The following is a 17,995-nucleotide window of genomic DNA, read 5'->3' as shown; positions in this document are numbered from 1 at the left end:
GACAGTACCTGTCCTCTTCTTCTTCTTTTTCTTCTTCACTTTGATAGGTTTCACAACAAGCTCCTGCTCAAAGTCTTCTGAGCTGATGACACTGAACCTCTGTGAGGAGGGCTGGTTGCCCTTGCCTGGTTCAGAGGCCGCCTGGAGCCCGGGGGCCAGCAGCCCAAGGCTGCTATCAGTGGAGTTGAGTGAACTACTCCTGCTCCGTGGCTCACTGGCTACGGAACTGGCCACAGAAGAGCCTCTGAGCCTTGTCTGGGAAGCTGTAGCCCCCAGTGGCTTCTCTGGATACTGCATGTGGGCATGCTCCGCACATCCTGATATCTCCAGACCATCTCTCACTGAGAAAGAAGAATTCAGACAATAATGATCATTCAGGTTGATGTGTACTTATTCCAGTTTGTCAGTCCTAAATACCAGCTGCCACAGAGGAAAGAAAGGTTCCTACCTACTGAAGAACTGAGCAATTCTAAATTTATAGCAACTCACAGAATTATAGGAATTCTAAATTCATAGGTGTGTGTTACTGGGCATTGAATTCAGAGCCTTGAACATGATAGGCAAGCAATCTACCACTAGCCCTTTTAAATCCTTTTAAATCCCCAGCCCTTTAAAAAATTTTTTTTGTGACAGGCACTTGCAAAGCTGCTGAGGCTGTCCATGAAATCGCAATCCTCCAGCCTCAGCCTCCCAAGTAGCTGGGGTGACAGGTGTATGACACCACACCCGAATAGCCAGTGGTTTCTGATTTTTTTCTTTCCACTCACCCAACCTTCCTATCTGTACACTATGAGGGCAAGGCCTCTAAATGTGAGATGGTCTGACCTAAGCTAATTTCTAATAAAAGTACTGTGAACATTATTTTCAGAATCATATGAAGCTTCCAAACATCTTCTTTACATAAAGTTGCATGGGCTGGGGCTGTAGCTCAGTGGGGGAGCACTTGCCAAGCATGTGTGAGGCACTGGGTTCCATTCTCAGTTGTACATCAACAACTTAAAAAAAAATTTTTTTTAAAAGTTACAGTGACTTAACTGGCAGAACAATGGTCAATTTTATAACTATAAACTGCATGCCACAGAGAGAAGCACTTCCCATCACACACAGTGCACTTAATGAGGAATACGAACCTATTGATGCTAGTCCTTCAGGCCTGCTCGAAATTCTAATAATGTTCCTATCTCCCTTTAAGAAAAATATTTCATTTTCTGTGCAGGAAACAGATACGATATCACCAGATCCTTCCAAACCAGCAATTGTAGCCTGTCAGAAATAAATAAATAATTAAAATCACAAACCTAGACAAAAGTAATGGTTCAAAGCATAAAAAAGCATATGTAAGAAGCTAAATACGTTCAAGAGATAGATGCCCTTTGTTATTACTTCCTGAATTTTTTTTTTTTTTTTTTTTTGTGGTACTGGGGATTGATTGAACACAGGGATGCTTAACTATGGAGTCACGTCCCCAGCCCTTTTTAAAATTTTATTTGGTTGGAGACAGGGTTTTGCTAAGTTTACTTAGGGCCTAATTAAATTGCTGAAGCCTGGCTTTGAATTTGTGATCCTCCTGCCTCAGTTTCCCAAGTTGCTGGAATTACAGGCAGCACCCTAACTCCAGCTGAAAATTCTTAAGGGTAAGTCAATTCAGTCAGGAATATCTGACAGATGTGACCAAGAGTTGTACAACTGAGCAGAAAGGTGACATGACCAAGCCAGAAAAGCCTCTCCCACACCTCAGGCACCTTGCCTTGGGACTGCCTGGCTTCCCACTCCTCATAATGTGAAGCTCATCCTCCTTGGCAAGGCAGGGGCCTTTGCCATCCATGGACTGGCTGTCCTGCCTCAGCTGTGTGTCCATAAGCATGGAGCATGCATGCAAACCCTAGCCCCATTCTTCCACAGCCCATACATGCTTTTCTCTCCACTCAGATTCCTTTCCTATCCTGTTGGGGAAGTTCCAATTTTATCCAGATGCCGCCTCAAAAAGTGTTCTCTGACCAGCTCATCTTCTTGGGCAATGCCCAAGACTCCCTGGTGGCTCACTTTGTACAAACCTCCAAGCAGCACATCTCTCCTGGAGTATCTGTTGGCATATCTAGCTCCCCCAGCTGTGAGTCCGGTTATGTGAAAGACCAGTGTGACTGAAATTCATGACTTTAAATGAATATAAGAGGGAAGGAAGGATGTCCCCATCTGAGAACAGATGGTGACACACAGGACATCCCGATTGCATACTGCTTTAGAGACTGTGCTTTTCAGCCAATAGCGTAAATGAGAGACTAGTTGACTGCGGAAGTTGAAGGAAGTCTGAGTTCTAATTTTCAGCTAGAAACAGGACATTAATTTCTGAAAGCTTTCAACCAAGTTGCTCTGGGGAGGTGCAGACTCAGGTGACAGTGGGTACATCTGTTCATTGGCATCCGTCAAAATGTCCTTGCCTGTGAAATGCAGTTAATTAAGTGTGTTGGGTAAAGGAATGGGTAACTGCTGAAATGAAAAGGACTGATGGTCAATTACAAAGTATCTTAATGCCACTAATTAATAGGTTCAAAAGGAAGGGGAAGAAGAAAAGTTAAGTTCTCTGTAACTAGAAAAAGAGAAAAAAAAGCCCTGAACTATCCCTCATCAAAAAACAAATTAAAAAAAAAAAAGAAAGAAATTCAAGGCTGGAAGATGGCCCCTCAATCCAATACCCTCTATGCCCCATTTACAGATAAGGAAGACATGCTTAGGCAGATGGGAGATTCCAAGTTACAGGCAGAACCAGGCTAGAACCTTCTCTGGGGACACTTTTCTTTCTACCAAACCAGTATTACCAGGCATGGGTGATAATGGTAATTAAGGAGACTTCAATGGGGAGCAGATGATTTCATTTTCTGCTGATGTATACCAAAAAAAAACATCAAGAAAGTTCCTAGTGGGACTCTGCCAGAGTCCTGCAGATCTCAACATGTGAGCTGGATGGCCTGGTCTTGGGGTAAAGAGTAGGGGGACTAAGGGGAGTGAGGTCAGGTAAATAGGGTAAATGGTCTGTTCTTAGGACAAGAAGAAACTGAAACTAAACAGCTTTGTTTAAATCTGTCTCTAATAGTGACCTTTCATCATCCTGATTTAAACAGAAATTATTTCCTACTATGAATTAATAATGATGCTAGAAAATTGCCCAAGATATGTCATTAAGTAAAACAAAAATGGAAAAGGACCTGGGAACGGTTATTCTGAGTGTGCTCGCCGTGACTTGGTGGGAAGGCGTGACCTGTGGTGCACAGGCAGGGCACCTCGGTTTTAGCCCCAGCAGAGGAGGAGGGAGAAGAAGCATGACCAAACAGATTACAAAGAAAAATTGAATTTGTTTTTAAATTTAAAAAAACAACAAAACACAATTTCTTGGCAGGGGACAGGACCATGAAGATCAAAGCAATCAATAGTGTTCCTTTGTTATTCCCAGAGCTAGAGGAAGGACACTGCATGGATAAACATCCTCTTGGCTCTTTTGACACCAAACACACGGAGGGTCCCATCACATACCTGGTTGACAGTGTCCAGAAGGTAGATGCTGTACTCATTCCAACTTAACACCCAGCCTTCTCTAAAGAAACAGGAAACAAGCCCCAGGTGCTTCTCAGGGGAGCTGCATCTTCCCATGTCAGAGGATTCCAGACGTGGGTACAGCTCGAAAGGTGTGACTCCCCCAGCAAAGACATCCTTTAGGATGAACGTGGCTTGAACAGTTCCATGGACATCAGCCTTCCACAGCCGGAGCCCAGGCCGGGATGCAAACAGGGTTAGATCGCTCTGCTTACACAATCCTGGTATAAAACAAGCACCAAATTTCCCAGTACTAAAATCAGAAGGAAAAAAAGAAAGAAAAGACCAAGCATGAACTGATTTAAAGCAGTAAGAGATGTCAACCCCTGATATTAATACAACAAGAATTTATTGGCTAAACCCAAATAATTGATGCTCCCCTTGAGTATCCACCCTGGTTTCTGCAAACCATCAATGAGTATCCACCATGGCCCCCTTGTGCCTGGCATTTTATCTCCAATGCAATCCTCATGACAACCCCAGGAGGCAAATATAACTTCTGATTTCAAGACAATAAAACCAAGTCAGAAGGCAAGGCAACAAACCCAGGACTACTCCTGGTCTCCTTGTTCTGAAATTCTATTCCTTCCAACTCATGACTGCTGTAATCACACCAATGTCCTCTTAAGTCTTTTTTTTTTTTTTTTTTTGAGGGGGGACACTGGGGATTGAACCCAGGGTGCTTTAATGCTGAACAACATCCTCAGGTCCTGCTATTTTTCATTTTGGGTCTAAGTTGCTGTGGCTGGCCTCAAACTTGAGATCTTCCTGCTTCAGCCTCCTGAGTCACTGGGATTACATGTGTGGCCACAGTGTCTGGCTTCACAATGTCCTGGATGAACACATTTTATATCTAGAAGTATAGCAACCCATCTATGCTGTTGCCCTTTTAGAATTTCTCTAAACCCATCAGACAGATCAATTTCCTTTTGAGAACCTAGGCTTCCCACACCCCCTTTTTAAAATTATGCAACATCTACCACTCAGAAAAGAATACATATGATAAAATTTATGAAGCCTAATGAAAATGCCCACTCAGGAACCCATCACCCAAATTAGGAAATAAGTGGCCACACCACGGATGTGCTCTGCCCCCAACAGTTCCTGTCCTTCCTGCCTTTCCTGCCCCAGCTGTGAACACTGGACTGAATTTTGTGTGTATGGTTCCCTTGCTTTTATTAAAAGTTTAATCAAATGTCCATGTATCCCTTAGTACTGTATAGTTTAGTATTATCTTTCATTTAAAAAAAAAAGTATGATGTCATTTGTATACTTTTATGACTTGCTTTTTTTTTTCACTTAATATTATGTTCCTAAGGTTTATCATTGATTGAAATTGTAGAGTTTATTTACTTTTACTGCTGTATAGCACTCCATACCTTATTCACTCTCTTGTTAGTGGATGCTTGGATTTTTACTTTTTTTTTTCAGTACTGGAGATTATACCCAAGGCCTCTGAATGTAAGGCAGTGCTCCACCACTTAGCTATACCACCAGCCCCTTTTTATTGAGACCAGTCCCACTAAGTTGTTAGGGCCTTGCTGAGTTGCTGAGGCTGGCCTTGGACATGGGATCCTTTGCCTCAGCTCCCCAAAAGATTACAGGGGTATGCCTTTGCATCCAGCTTTTATTTTTTAAACTACTTTGAATAAGAGTGCACTTTGCACATACCTCCTCATATCCGGGCACAAGAGTCTGTCAAGGGCATTTCTCGAGTGAAATTAATGTGCTATTGACTAAGAGCATATTGAAGTTTAGAAGATACTTTTGAACTTTCTTCAATGTGATCACACCAGTCTATACTACCCTCCTTCCCTGCAATCTGAATTCCCATGAGCTCTTATTATTTCTTTGTCAATGGTCAGACTTCTACCAACTCAAATTTAAGAGCTGACACTCAATTCTAAGTCTTGCTGATTCTTTCTCTAAAACAATTCTCTGGTTTTGGACAGTGGAAAGAGCACTGGCTTTAGAGCAAGACCTGAGCTCCACATCCAGCCCTGACGCTTAAGAGCTGTGTGGTGCCTGTGGCTGTTTGCCCTTTCTGGATTTGTTCTAGTCTGTTAGCGAAGTGTACGCTGAATGAGAAACCTGTGCTATTAGAGCCCCCAAAGAATGTCTGTGACATGGTAGGTCCCTTGCATGAGGAGCTGCTTGGTCCCCTGATGCACCACAGCATGTCACCCTCCCTGTACACAGCAGCACAGTCCCTCCACCCCCAGAGGCTCCACTCCACAGAGCTGGGCAGAAGGTTGTACCTGGCACCTCAGAAAGTACACCCCTCTGGATAGAGTCCAAAGAGGCAATCACACTGCAAGTTCAGCTTTGGAACTAACCTCATTAGACTAGGCCAAGAAGATTCTGATACCACAGAGCTTTCATGGACACCTGGGTTTGTTCTCCAGAGGAATTCTCATGAGGCAACCCACTACCTTTTCCTCCTGCCTTCCCATCAAACCAATTTCTGCTTGGCAATCTGATTTTTAAATATTTTCTATCTAGAGGACCTCTTAAATCTCTCATCACTTGTTTTGATTTATTCACCTTGTGTAACTGAAGCATGCATCTTTTTTTTTTTTTTTTTTTTTTTTTTTTTTTTGGGTGCTGGGGATCGAACTCAGGGCCTTGTGCTTACAAGGCAAGCACTCTAGCAACTGAGCTATCTCCCCAGTCCCCTGAAGCATGCATCTTAACAAAGATCTGCTGAGTGTAAGACACTGTGTGGTGCTGTGGGTGACACAAGGGTAGAGGTGAGCTCCTCAGCTGGCCTTGCCACATGGCCTGGCTGGCTGTGAGTGAATATGTGACAGCCTCTGGGAAGTACTATCCTGAGTCTCCAAGAGCAGTTGGAGGCAAAGCAGGCACTCTGGGGAGGGGTCATGCTGAAAGGTTCTGGGGAAGGCCAGGTGAACACCTGCTGAGGGGTCTAGTGAGGGAGGTGACAGAAGGCAGTAAGTCAGGAACACCAGTCAGGATCAGGTGCAAACTGGCCTACTCCCGCCACTCAGCAACCTGCAGCATGCTTCTGCACACTTGCTGTCACTCTGACTTTGACACTAAGACCTCAATGTTCTAAATTTCAATTTTTTTGGTACCTGAGATTGAACCCAGGGGTATTTAATCTTGAGTCACATCCCTCATCCTTTCTGTTTTCTACTTTGAGATAGGGTCTTACTAAGTTGGTTAGGGTCTCACTAAATTGCTGAGGCTGGCCTTGAACTTGGGATCCTCCTGTCTCAGACTCTCAAGAGCAAGCCATTGGGATTTAGGTATGTGCCACGGCACCAGCTAAAACATTTTTTTTTTTTTTTTTAGCCAGGGATTAAACCCAGGGGCACTTAACCATGGAGGCACATCCCCAGCCCTTTTTATGTTTTATTTTGACACAGTCTTGCTCAGTTGCTTAGGGTCTCACTAAGTTGCTGAGGCTGGCTTTGAACTTGTGATCTTCCTGCCCTGCCTCATGAGTTACTGGAATTATGGGCATATGCCACCACACCCAGCTAAAACCTCAAATTTTTTTTTTTTTTTTGTGGTACTGGGGATCGAACTCAGGGCCTTGTGCTTGTGAGGCAAGCACTCTACCAGCTGAGCTATCTCCCCAGCCCTAAAACCTCAATTTTTAAGGTCTAAAATTACAGAATTCTTAAACAAAAAAACTAATAGTTTCTTAATTTTGGTGGAAATGATTTCCATAAAAATCACTGATGACTTTAAAAAAATATCTTTAGTGCTCTTTAAGGGTCACGTTAATATGTGATGTATCTTCCAATTAATAAATTCTAACCATAAAAAGTTTTTTAATGTTATCCGTAATTTATGATGCTGCCCCACCCTTGCTCTAGAACTTCCATGGCCTGATTTCCAGCAACCACTCCACTGCTGCCCATAAGAGGGCCCCCTGAGGCCATAGCCCACCTCTATCCTACACCTGTCCTTCCCAGGTCACACTCCCACATGCTTCTTCACAGTCCGTGGTTGAAAACTCACAGGTCAGGGCTGGGGAAGCAGCTTGTGGCAGAGTGCTTGCCTAGCACACACAGTGCCCTGGGTTCAACCCTGAGCACCGCAAAACACAAAACAAACAAAATCTCACTGCTCACATGTTCCCCAATGGCAGCACCTACCTTTGTTCACTGGTATAGAAGAACTCCTCCAGAAAGCTGGCTGTGCTCAGGGCCCACTCCTCTTTGACCCCTCTAATGCCTCAGCCCTGCCTTAGAGGGCGGTCACACATGACCTCCATAATGCCAAACCCAAAGGCCTTTCTCTGCTCGACAGGGACCTGGGCAGGGCCTGGCAGACACCCGCTGTGACCTCAATGCCTCACTCCCTGACCCTGACTCCTGGTCTCTTCAGCTTCCTCTCCCCGATGGGAAAGAGTGGAGCACCCACCAGAACCCCAGGCCTTGCACTTTCCCAGGTGAGAGCCCACTCCACTCTGTACTGGCAGTAGGAGGACGCCACGTGCCCAAAGGAGACTGGGGGATCTCTCCCACCTCCTGATGCAACCTCGTCGCCGCCAGGCTTCCCCATGTCAACAAATGGCATCTTCAACTACTCAAGTGCTCAGGTCACAAATCCAGGAGTCTCCTCTAACAGATTTCTCTGACTCCCCAGAACCTCTGCCTTGGAAGCATTCCTGTCACCTGTCCCAGCCTGCCTGTGAGCCCCATCACATGAGAAACCAGGAGCCCAAGCTGGCCCAAGATGCCGCCCACTCCTGCCCCCTCTGGTGCATCCACCAGCTGAAGCCCCTCCTGACTGCCCAGCACAGCGCAGTGAAGCAGCCCCTGAGCAGAGCCCATGGAGTCGGGGTTGGGTCCTCCCCTCACCACCGCCCTGTTGCTCTTTGGCCCCTCACACAGGGCCCTCTGCCTGCGGGCTTCTCCTCCAGTTCTTCTCAGGGCTGTTCCCTCCTTTTTCAGGAATCAACTCAGAGGGGCCTCCAGTCTTTCTACCAGAAGACCACATGTCGCTGATCCCTCCTCTCTGGTTCTGCACCCTGGTCTATTACTGCAGAACACAGGAATGAATGCAGGCTGAGGTTAGATTGCTTTGCTGTGTTTACAGGTATGTCCCAGCCCAAGAAGCAACAAGTCTTCAATGCTGGATGAATGAGCACCTCTGAGGGGAACCTCCACCCTGTACTGAGTGATGGCCATTCGCCCATACCTGAGGACTCTCAGCTTTGCAGGAACTCCTCACTGCTATTCCCACAGGCCTACTTAATATGTCCAAAATGGAACTGGTGATGTCTAGACCTTGGGCCCAGTCTGCCCATCTGCCCTGGGTTGTTAACAGTCTTTCCAATTATCTAATTGCTTTGGCCAGAGCTTAGAAATCTTTCTTCACTCTTTTCTTCCCCTTGCCCACTACATCCCACCTATTGTCCAGCCCTGACCCAAACTGCATCTCCCTCCATCTACCCTCTCCTCTTCATGAGGACCACCCTGGAGCAGCCTCCACCCCTGCTCCAGGACTCCTGCAGCAGCCTGCTCACTGTTCCCCTCTGGCCTGTCTCCAGTCAGTTCCCGCATAGAAAGGGTGTGAGTTCTGAACACAGCTCTGATGGTCATTCTCCTGCCTGATGCCCACCATTGCTTTCTGGGATACCTACAGTAAGCTACACTGACAGCAGCCCCTCCACAATCCCCTTCGCACCTTCCTTCCAGCCTCATTTGATGCCAGTGCCCATCCCACTCACTCTTCCACAGCTGCTCCAGCCCGACCCAGCCCTGGCACCTGCTGCTCCCTGAACCCCCATCAGCTTTCCCTGTGTTTTAGGCTTCAGCTCAAATGTCACTGCCCCGTGCGGGCCTTTCCCTGCCAGTCCATCCACAGGAAGCACCCTCTCGCCCTGGTGATGCTCTGAGGCTCCACCTTGCTGGCATCCTTCGGAGCATTTTCTCTGGTCCTATTCACATCTCCTGACGGACTATCTTTGCCAGCACGCTTGGGGCAGAGGCTGGTCCCCACGGATCTTACTTACAGCCCCACTTCTGCCTGCTGCCTGTACAGCAGCCATTCCCACCACCTGCTGAATGAAGCACTGCTTCCAGGGACAGGCAAGGCCACTGCCCTTCGTGACTAACATCTAAGACAGCAAACAACAGAAAGACAAGCCTTGAAGACCCAAGAGGCAGAGACTCCTGCATTTACCCATTGTCTCCACTTCTCCAACCTTCAAAAAAACACCATCCCCTCTGCAAAGGAGACATATTCCTTGTTTCTCCATCCTGGAGGAGTGTCTGGCACAGAACACACCTTCAGTCAGTGAAGCCAGAAGCCCTGAGCACATGTCAGGAAAGTCTGCTGGACCAACGTGAAATCTCTTTGCATTCTGCCATCCTTCTAGGACACAGTGCAGGAAGACGCTGGCAGCTGGGCCAGGACCAAGCAGCAGGCAGAAGAGAAGGGCCCTGGCACAGGAAGGAGCAGAACCCAGACCTACAGGGTTACATTCCCCCAAGGGCCCCAGGACCAGTGGGGATCACTGCTACACAGCGGCCAGCTGTGGGTAGATGAAGACGGTATTCAGCATGGAAAACGAGCTGAAGGGGAGGAACGAGTGTGTCTCAACAGCTGAAGGGCCACCATGTAGAAAAGAGGACCGCACTCCACTGTGCTGCAGCGAAGCACAGGACGTGGCTGTGAATGGCCCACAAGCTGGCCACACCCGCTGACCTCACCCGGGCCTCTGGGCAGCACATCGCCGATGGCACCACCAGTCCTGGGGCTCTCACAAGGCCTGCCATTCTCCTGCCCAGCTCCTCAGGGCCAGCTTCAAAACCTCTTTCTGTTCCCTGGCTGACTGCCTCCCTACCCCGACAGACCCCTTCACTGAGGAAGAGGAAAGGGAGACGTAAGGGGGGGCGTTCCTCCAACTCCCACTAGCCAGGCAACACCCTGCCTGTGCCAATGCCTCTGCCCCACCCCATTTGGCTTCCTATGCCCTTCTTCTCATGGTGAGGAAAGGCCAGCTCCTCTGCTCTTTCTCCCCTTCCCCTTCCACCCCAAGCAAACTGGTTCCGGGCTGCTCTGGGCTGGGGTGGGAAAGTGAATGCAGCTCACAGACCTGTGCCGTCCTCTTTTTCCACGCCTGGTGTGGTGCAGAGACTTGGGCTGCATCCTTCCTCCGGCTGACCAGTCAAAGGAGGGACAATCGGCCTGGAGCACTGTCCTACTTGGCTAAGCGCACTCATCATGAAGGCTGCAGGCCTACAGGAAGTCTTCCCTGACCCCAGGCTGGAGAGAGCCTGTTTAAACTCCTGCAGCACCTGGACGCTGCCCCACCGCAGTTAGCGGGACTGTCAGCAAGCCCCTTTTGTCTCAGTTTTCATGAAGGCACACTGCCATCCTCCTGCTTACTGAGTCAACCTGAGCCTGTCACTACACAGTGCACCAGCAGCAGGTGCACAGGGCGCTCAGTAAACATGAGCTGAATGCTTGGAATTGTAGGGGAGTCAGGGCAAGGGCAGACTCAGACCACATCACCCTGAGACCTGGCCCCTGAGGCAGGGTGGCTGAGCCTGCAAGTTACTGCAGCTCCCCAGAAAGAGTCCCTCCTCCTGTCTCACTCAGATAAAGTGTCCTAGGCAGGTCTGGGCCACCAGGAATCACACAAAACCCCAAGTCGAGCACCGCTGGGCCCACATCTGCAAACAGGAAGTCGAAGAGACCTTAAGGCCACTCTGTTGCAAGGCCCCACACTGACAGCAAGTCGTGTCTGGTGAGACTCACCTTCTCCTTGCCTGTGTTCCAATCTGCCTGGCGGACTTCTCTTCCGTGTAGAAGAGCAGGCTTCTCTGCATGGTGGAGACAAGCAGCACCTTCTGGCTGTAGTCCAGCTGCACCACGGAGGACGGCTCCTCCAGTACCAGCTGCGAACTGCAAGTGCCCTGCGGGGTCCAGCAAACCTGCGCTCAGTGCTGGGCCGGCAGGGCCTCCCTCAAGGACTGAGCACCCTCCCACGGCTGCACTCAGGTCAGCCTACACCTCACAGTGACACCTAGCAGGTCTCTTCAGAGTCAGTGTCACCCACTGTAACAGAATTCAGAAGAGTCCTTCCCAATGCGAAAGCAATCACACTAACAGTGACCTCAAGTTTGACAAGCAGCATTTTAAAATTGGTAGAATTTCTCCTAAAATGTTCTCTGAAAATACTCAAAGAAGAACCCAAGAAGATCTAAACATAAGACGTCACACTGTGGTTTTATTTATTCTATCACAAAGCACAATGGAATGGGGCTTCCTATAACATTACTGTGACAACCATCAGCTCTCCTGTGACATTTCCCTCCACAGAGCTCCATGTAAAGTAACCCAGGACAGCATGTCCTGCCCAGCTGAAAGGCACATGGAAAACAGGTGGCTAGAAAGAAGTTAAAATGGCAGTAAATACATAAGATGGTATTACTATAAGAAGGCACTGCCTACCAACACACAGTAGAATTCTAGAAGGCATTTTATTGTTAACAATCTATATTTTGTGGTATCAAAAGTCTGCTTCTCTAAGAGCAATTCCAGTTTGCCTGAGACACTGCCACAACATCACAGACCTCTGTGAGTCAGCAGAGGCAGGAGACAGTTTTATGGGCAAATTTACATATAATAAAATTGGCCATTTTTATGTATATAATGCTATGAATTTTGACAAATCCATAGTAGCGTGAACACCACCACTATCTAGATGGAGAAATTTCCATTACCCCGCAAACAGGACTTTGCAGGCAGATTCTTCCATGTGAAATTAGTTAGAATGAAGATTTTCAGTTTTCAATTTAGCTTGTGATGGGACTGAATTATACTGTATTGTACAAAACCATGCAGTCTCTTACGTTGTTCTTTGCAAGTTTCATGAAGGATTTGTACCCTAAAATTTTTTTCAGTGTGCTTATGGTCAATTTTTTCATTTACTGACTGGTGGGGCATGGTGGCCTTCTCTCAATTCCTCACCAACCTGCTCACAGGTACAGGTAGTGGAAGATGAGGGCAGCGTCCATGGTGGTGGCAGAAGGAAAGGACCAACCTTAACAAAACATGCTTCCACAGAGCAGCAGTTCTCAAAGTGGGACCCTCTCAAGGCTCTGCCAGTCCAAACCCATGTTCACAGCAGACTAAGACGCTACGGCCCTTTCCACTGATAGTGCAGGAGCACAGTGGGGACAGCCACCTGGAACCTCGGCCCACACCAAGGCAGAGGCACCAATCCCCACCAGCATTACTGTACCCTTCAGCACTGTGCACTCCCGTGAAGCACCCACTGCACTGAGATCAACCTCTCGGATGCAGAAAAGCACAAATCTCACCAAGTCTTGACCCTTAGGGACAGGCACCTTTGCACTGGGTGTGACAGAATGGGAGGCACAGGGGCACTGCTTGTGCATACTGAAGTACCATGGTTCCCTGGAAGGAGAGCACCAGCACCTGGAGCTGGGAGGTGGACCAAACACCTGTGCCTGTCTCACAGAACGTTTCTACTTCAAACACTATAGCCATTCACACTTGGGTGTTGGAAGACATTTTCTTTTAAAAAACAAAAGTAAGCCTGTCACTTCAGAGGACAAGTGATCGTATTTACTACTTTCAAGTGTAGATGAGACTATCTGCACCTGTCCCTGTGAACTAGACAAGTCTCTACAGCTGAAGACTTTTCTGATCAGATTGATAGTAATATTAACAAAGGTGCCTTTTTGATATTATATAATAAAACGTGTCGACATCTGGAAGATTCATTCACATTATCCTGTGAATCACTATTTCCAAAGTGACCATCACATGATGCTACAAAACCATGCGTGGGTAAAATATCCAGTGATGTGCAAGACAGACTTCTAGGTTTTAAAGTAACAAAGTGTGAAAAATTCACCCCTGTGGTTTCAGATACCATACTTTAACTAATATTTAAAAAAACTATCATGGTCATTTGTAACTATAACCTTTAAGGAAACTACTATTTGTTAATTTGTGGATATTATTAAAGAAGAATATCCACAATTATCTGAAAAGCTATCAAAATACTCCTTCCATTTCCTACTACATATCTATTTGAGGTTGGATTTTCTTTATATACCCCAACCCAATGGCTGCAGATTGAATAAAGAATCGACCGCCTTACAATAAAAAGCCAGATATTAAAGAAATGTATAAAAATAGAAAGCAATATAACTTTCTCATTAGTTTTGAAATTATATTCACAAAAATGTTATTTATGTTAAACTAAATAACAAATTTATAATATAGGCTAAATTATAATATAGGCTTTATTACTATTTCAAAATACAGTTAATAAAAGCTTTTCAATTTCTCAGTTTCAATTTCTAATGTGGTATACTTGATATATGTAACCCATACAAAAGAAAGTTCTTTGGGTAGTCTTTCTAAGAGCATAGAGGTTCTAAGACCAGAAAGCTTAAGAACTACTAGGTCAGTCCTGGATCAGAGGGGCTGAAAGTCACTCAGAAGGTAAGTGGTGACTTCTGGGAATTCAGCACTGGGAATGAAGGCTACAAGTGAGAAAAGGAAAGGACAATAACACTACGTAGTACAGTCTAGCTGGCAGACCCAGGACAAGACAGAACACAGGCCACTGGTCTCTGGAGAAGATCCTGGGTTGGAAGAGATGTGAACCTACCTGGCCTGGGCTTGTGCCCCCCTGCTGGTTATGGCTCTACAGGATGAGACTGCAACAGCACCAAGCACCCTTGTGACAAAGGTGAGTTGGGCAGAGCACCTGCTGTCCCACCCTTCTCCCTTCCTGGGCATCTCCTCCCACATGAGGTCACCTCACAGGCCAGGTAAGCTCTCTACCCAAGGGAACCACTAACTTTGTTCACAGCTCTGACTGGACAGTGCTTCCTGTCACTTCTGCTTTCAAGAAACAGGGAATGACAACAGTTTTTTTCCTAAGTGGTCAGAAACAAACAGTAGAACGAACAGAGTGAATGTCTCACTGGTAGTCGCGGTAAGTTTTGGAGGACTAGTGTGCTCGCCCATCCAGCACTGCATGCTGGACGCTTATCCAGACATCTCACAGAATCCCACAAATACGGATACTATCTGTGTGTCACTTAAAAATAAAACAGAGTGACTGTTCCAGCAGGCCAACTCTTCAGTCACAGAAGTAGGAGCTCACTGGTAAAGTCCATAAAAGAAAATGTGACAAATAACAATTGAGATTATCAAGGGACTATAATCAAGAATATAAGCTAACTAGTTAAAATACAATTATAATCATTCCAAGTATAAGAAGGCAAGAGCCAATGACATTTATGAAAATAAATTTACCTGGTCTAGATCCAGAGAAGAATAGACAATTTTCCCTTTGTCATCTCCAGAGAACAATTTCATTCCATTGGGGCTCCAAGCCAGAGCAGTAATGCTATTTTTGTGAATACCAGTGACATCAAACCTCCGAAGCTATGAATAAACAATAAAAATACACACCAGGAAAAGAAATAATAAATGTTGTGATTGGTCTATGCGGACAGCACCACTATTTATTTGGGAGCTGGTTTTCCCAGCCTGCTTTACCACTTATAACCTACACAAGGTTCCATCTCTCTGTCCACCTTCAAAACCCATAGAGAACACGGGGAGAATTAAGCAAAAGTGAAAGTAGCTACGCATATATACTTTGTGCCAACTGTCCAAGTAGGGACAAAAATGTTACCTACAAACAGCACAAAGTTATGCTTTTCTGAGCATAAATTTTCTAGGCAGATGAAGATTTCTAATTTTAAAATCTACGAGGAATTCGCCAAGAAATGAAGAAATGCTAAACTTATGAGCCTACCTGTTTATTTCTCCCCGGCAATGAAGACACAAGTTGAAAAACCGCAACCCTCCCAGAGGCTGTGCCTGCTGCCACAAGGTCATCAAAGCAGCTCAGCAGCTTCACTGCAGTGATAGATTCTGTTTTCCCCTAGAGAAAGAGATGCCACAACAGAATCTGAGCAGACGAGCTTTAAAATGCAAAAGAAGGAAAACACACCAATACCTTCACCCCAGGTATTCCTGATTAGAAATGTATGAAAGTTAGAAAGATGATTAAATCTGTTAAAACACCTTTTCCTTTCTAAGGTCCCGACCCTAATTTTTTATTATGTTAAAATACACAGAAACTAAAATCACCATAACCATCATCTTTAAGTGCACGTTTCACTACACGCATGATGTTGCACAAACCCTGCCCACTGCCAGTTCCAACATCCTTTCACCCCGTGCAACGGAAGCCTATTCGACACAGATGTGCTCCCTCCATTGCCTGGTCCTCACAGCTGCCTTGCAAGGATCTCACTAAGTAGAATCGCCCAAGGTTTGCCTTTTTCCTAACAGGCTTATTTCATTCACACAATGTCCTCCAGATTCATTATATACGCTACAGCATGCATCAGAATTTTTTTTTTTCTTCTTCTGGTACCAGGGATTGAACCCAGGGGCACATAACCACTGAGCCACATCCTCAGCCATTTTTTTATACTTGTATTTTGAGATAGGGTTTCACTAAGTTGCTAAGGCTGGCTTTGAACTTAGGATCCTCCTGCCTCAGCCTCCCACGTTGCTGGGATTACAGGCATGTGCCACTGCATCCAGCAGAATTACTTTCCTTTTTAAGGCCAAATAATATTCCCTTGTTTGTAATACCACACTTGGCTTACCCATTCATCTCACCCGTTAGCTCCTGTGAATAATGCTGTGAACGTGTTTGTACAGATACCTCTTTGAAATCCTGCTCTCCTTTCTACTGCATTATAGTCACGTAGATTTGTTGAATCATATGTAATTCTATTCCTAATGTCTTGAAGAGCCATCATACTGTTTTTTAAAAATATTTTTGTAGATGTTGATAGGCCTTTACTTTATTCATTTATTATGTGGTGCTGAGAATTGAACCCAGAGCCTCACGCATACTAGGTAAGTGCTCTACCACTGAGCCGCAGCCTCAGCCCCACCATACTGTTTTCTAAAGCACCTGTCACACTAACAATGCAGAGGATTCCGATCTCTCACATCCTGGCCAACCCTGTTATTTCCTCCTTGGTTTTTGTCTGTTTTGGTTTTTTGGTAGTAGATGTCCTAATGGGGGTGAGGGGGTATCCCACTACAGCTCTGATTTGTATTTCCCTAATGATTAGTGATACTGAAGATCTTTTCATGTGCTTATTGTCCATGTGCATATCTTCTTAAAATTCTTCTTGTTGCTTGTGCCTTTCATGTCATATCCAAGAAATCATCACCAAACTCACAGTGTAAAGCTTCGCACTAGGCCTTCTTCCAATTTGTTTCAGGTCTGATGCTGAAGCCCTTAGCCCACTTCACGTTTGAATGTGGTATTAGGTGAGGGTTTACATTGAGTGTTGCTATCACTATTTGTGGAAAAGACTGTCCTTGCCCCACTGAGCTGTATTCTACCCTTATCAAAAATTATTTGGCCATAAATGAGTTTATTTCAGGGCCATCTATTCATTTCATTGGTCTACATGTCTACCATTTTGGGAAGTCAGGGGAGCTCTACCACTGAGCCCCATCCACAGCCCTTTTTAACAATTTTCATTTTGAGACAGGATCTTACTAAGTTGCTTAGGGTCTTGCTAAGTTGCTAAGGCTGGCGTCAAATTTATGATCCTCCTGACTCAGTGATGTCTATCTATATACCAATACCATACTGTCTTTTGACTAGTATAGCGTAATAATTTATGAATTCAGAGTGAGATCTCTAGTTTTCTTCTTCTTTTTCACAATTATTTAGGACATTAGGGGACTCTTGAGAATTCATGTGAATTTTAGAACAGGTTTTTCTATTTCTGCAAACAATGTTGAGATTTCACAGCAATTGTACTGTATTTCTAGATCACTCTGACTAGTATGGAAATCTTGATACTATTAAGTCCTGCGATTCAGGAACAGAGGTTAAGTCTCCATTTACTTATACCTTCTTCCTTTTGGCTATGTTTCATAGTTTTCATTGTAAGACTGTCACCTCCTTTAATTCCTAGGTATCTTATTCTTGTTGATGATGCTATTTTAAGTGAAATTTTTAAAATTTCCTTCTCAGATTGTTCATTATTAGTGTTTAAAAATAATTTTGTGTGCTGACTTTACTGCTACCTTGCTGAATTATTAGTTCTATTTTTTTGTGAGGATCTTTTTGTGGTACTGGGGTTGAACCCAAGGCCTCTAAGTCACCTCCCCAACCCTGCATGTGATATCTCTCTCCATTCTTTCATCTGCAACCTATTTGTGTCTTTGAATCTGAAGTGAGGCTTTTGTACACAGCATGTAATTTGATCATTAAAAAAATACATTTTGGGGGCAGGATTCATGGATTGGTGGTAGAACGCTCACCTAGCATGCGTGAAGCCCTGGGTTCAATCCTCAGCATCACGTAAAAATAAAGGTATTC

General features: G+C 45.4%; 1 protein-coding gene across 5 annotated transcripts in view; it reads right to left on the bottom strand.

Moving 5' to 3' along the window:
- The window catches only part of Tecpr2 (tectonin beta-propeller repeat containing 2), an 81,663-nt gene that overhangs the window by 43,814 nt on the left and 19,854 nt on the right, over positions 1-17,995 (bottom strand). For all 5 annotated transcript variants that reach the window (XM_047541945.1, XM_047541943.1, XM_047541942.1 and 2 more), the window contains exons 3-8: positions 15,386-15,514; positions 14,878-15,009; positions 11,332-11,489; positions 3,529-3,841; positions 1,131-1,263; positions 9-341 (exon numbers count right to left, since the gene is read on the bottom strand). In XM_047541945.1, coding sequence (XP_047397901.1) covers positions 9-341; positions 1,131-1,263; positions 3,529-3,841; positions 11,332-11,489; positions 14,878-15,009; positions 15,386-15,514 — 1,198 coding nt within the window. The remainder of the gene's footprint in view (positions 1-8; positions 342-1,130; positions 1,264-3,528; positions 3,842-11,331; positions 11,490-14,877; positions 15,010-15,385; positions 15,515-17,995) is intronic.

Source organism: Sciurus carolinensis, chromosome 2 (assembly GCF_902686445.1).
Source record: "Sciurus carolinensis chromosome 2, mSciCar1.2, whole genome shotgun sequence".
In the NCBI taxonomy this organism is placed as follows: Eukaryota; Metazoa; Chordata; class Mammalia; order Rodentia; family Sciuridae; genus Sciurus; species Sciurus carolinensis.
Note: the sequence above shows the minus strand (reverse complement) of the source record. Positions and strands in the feature narration are given on the sequence as shown.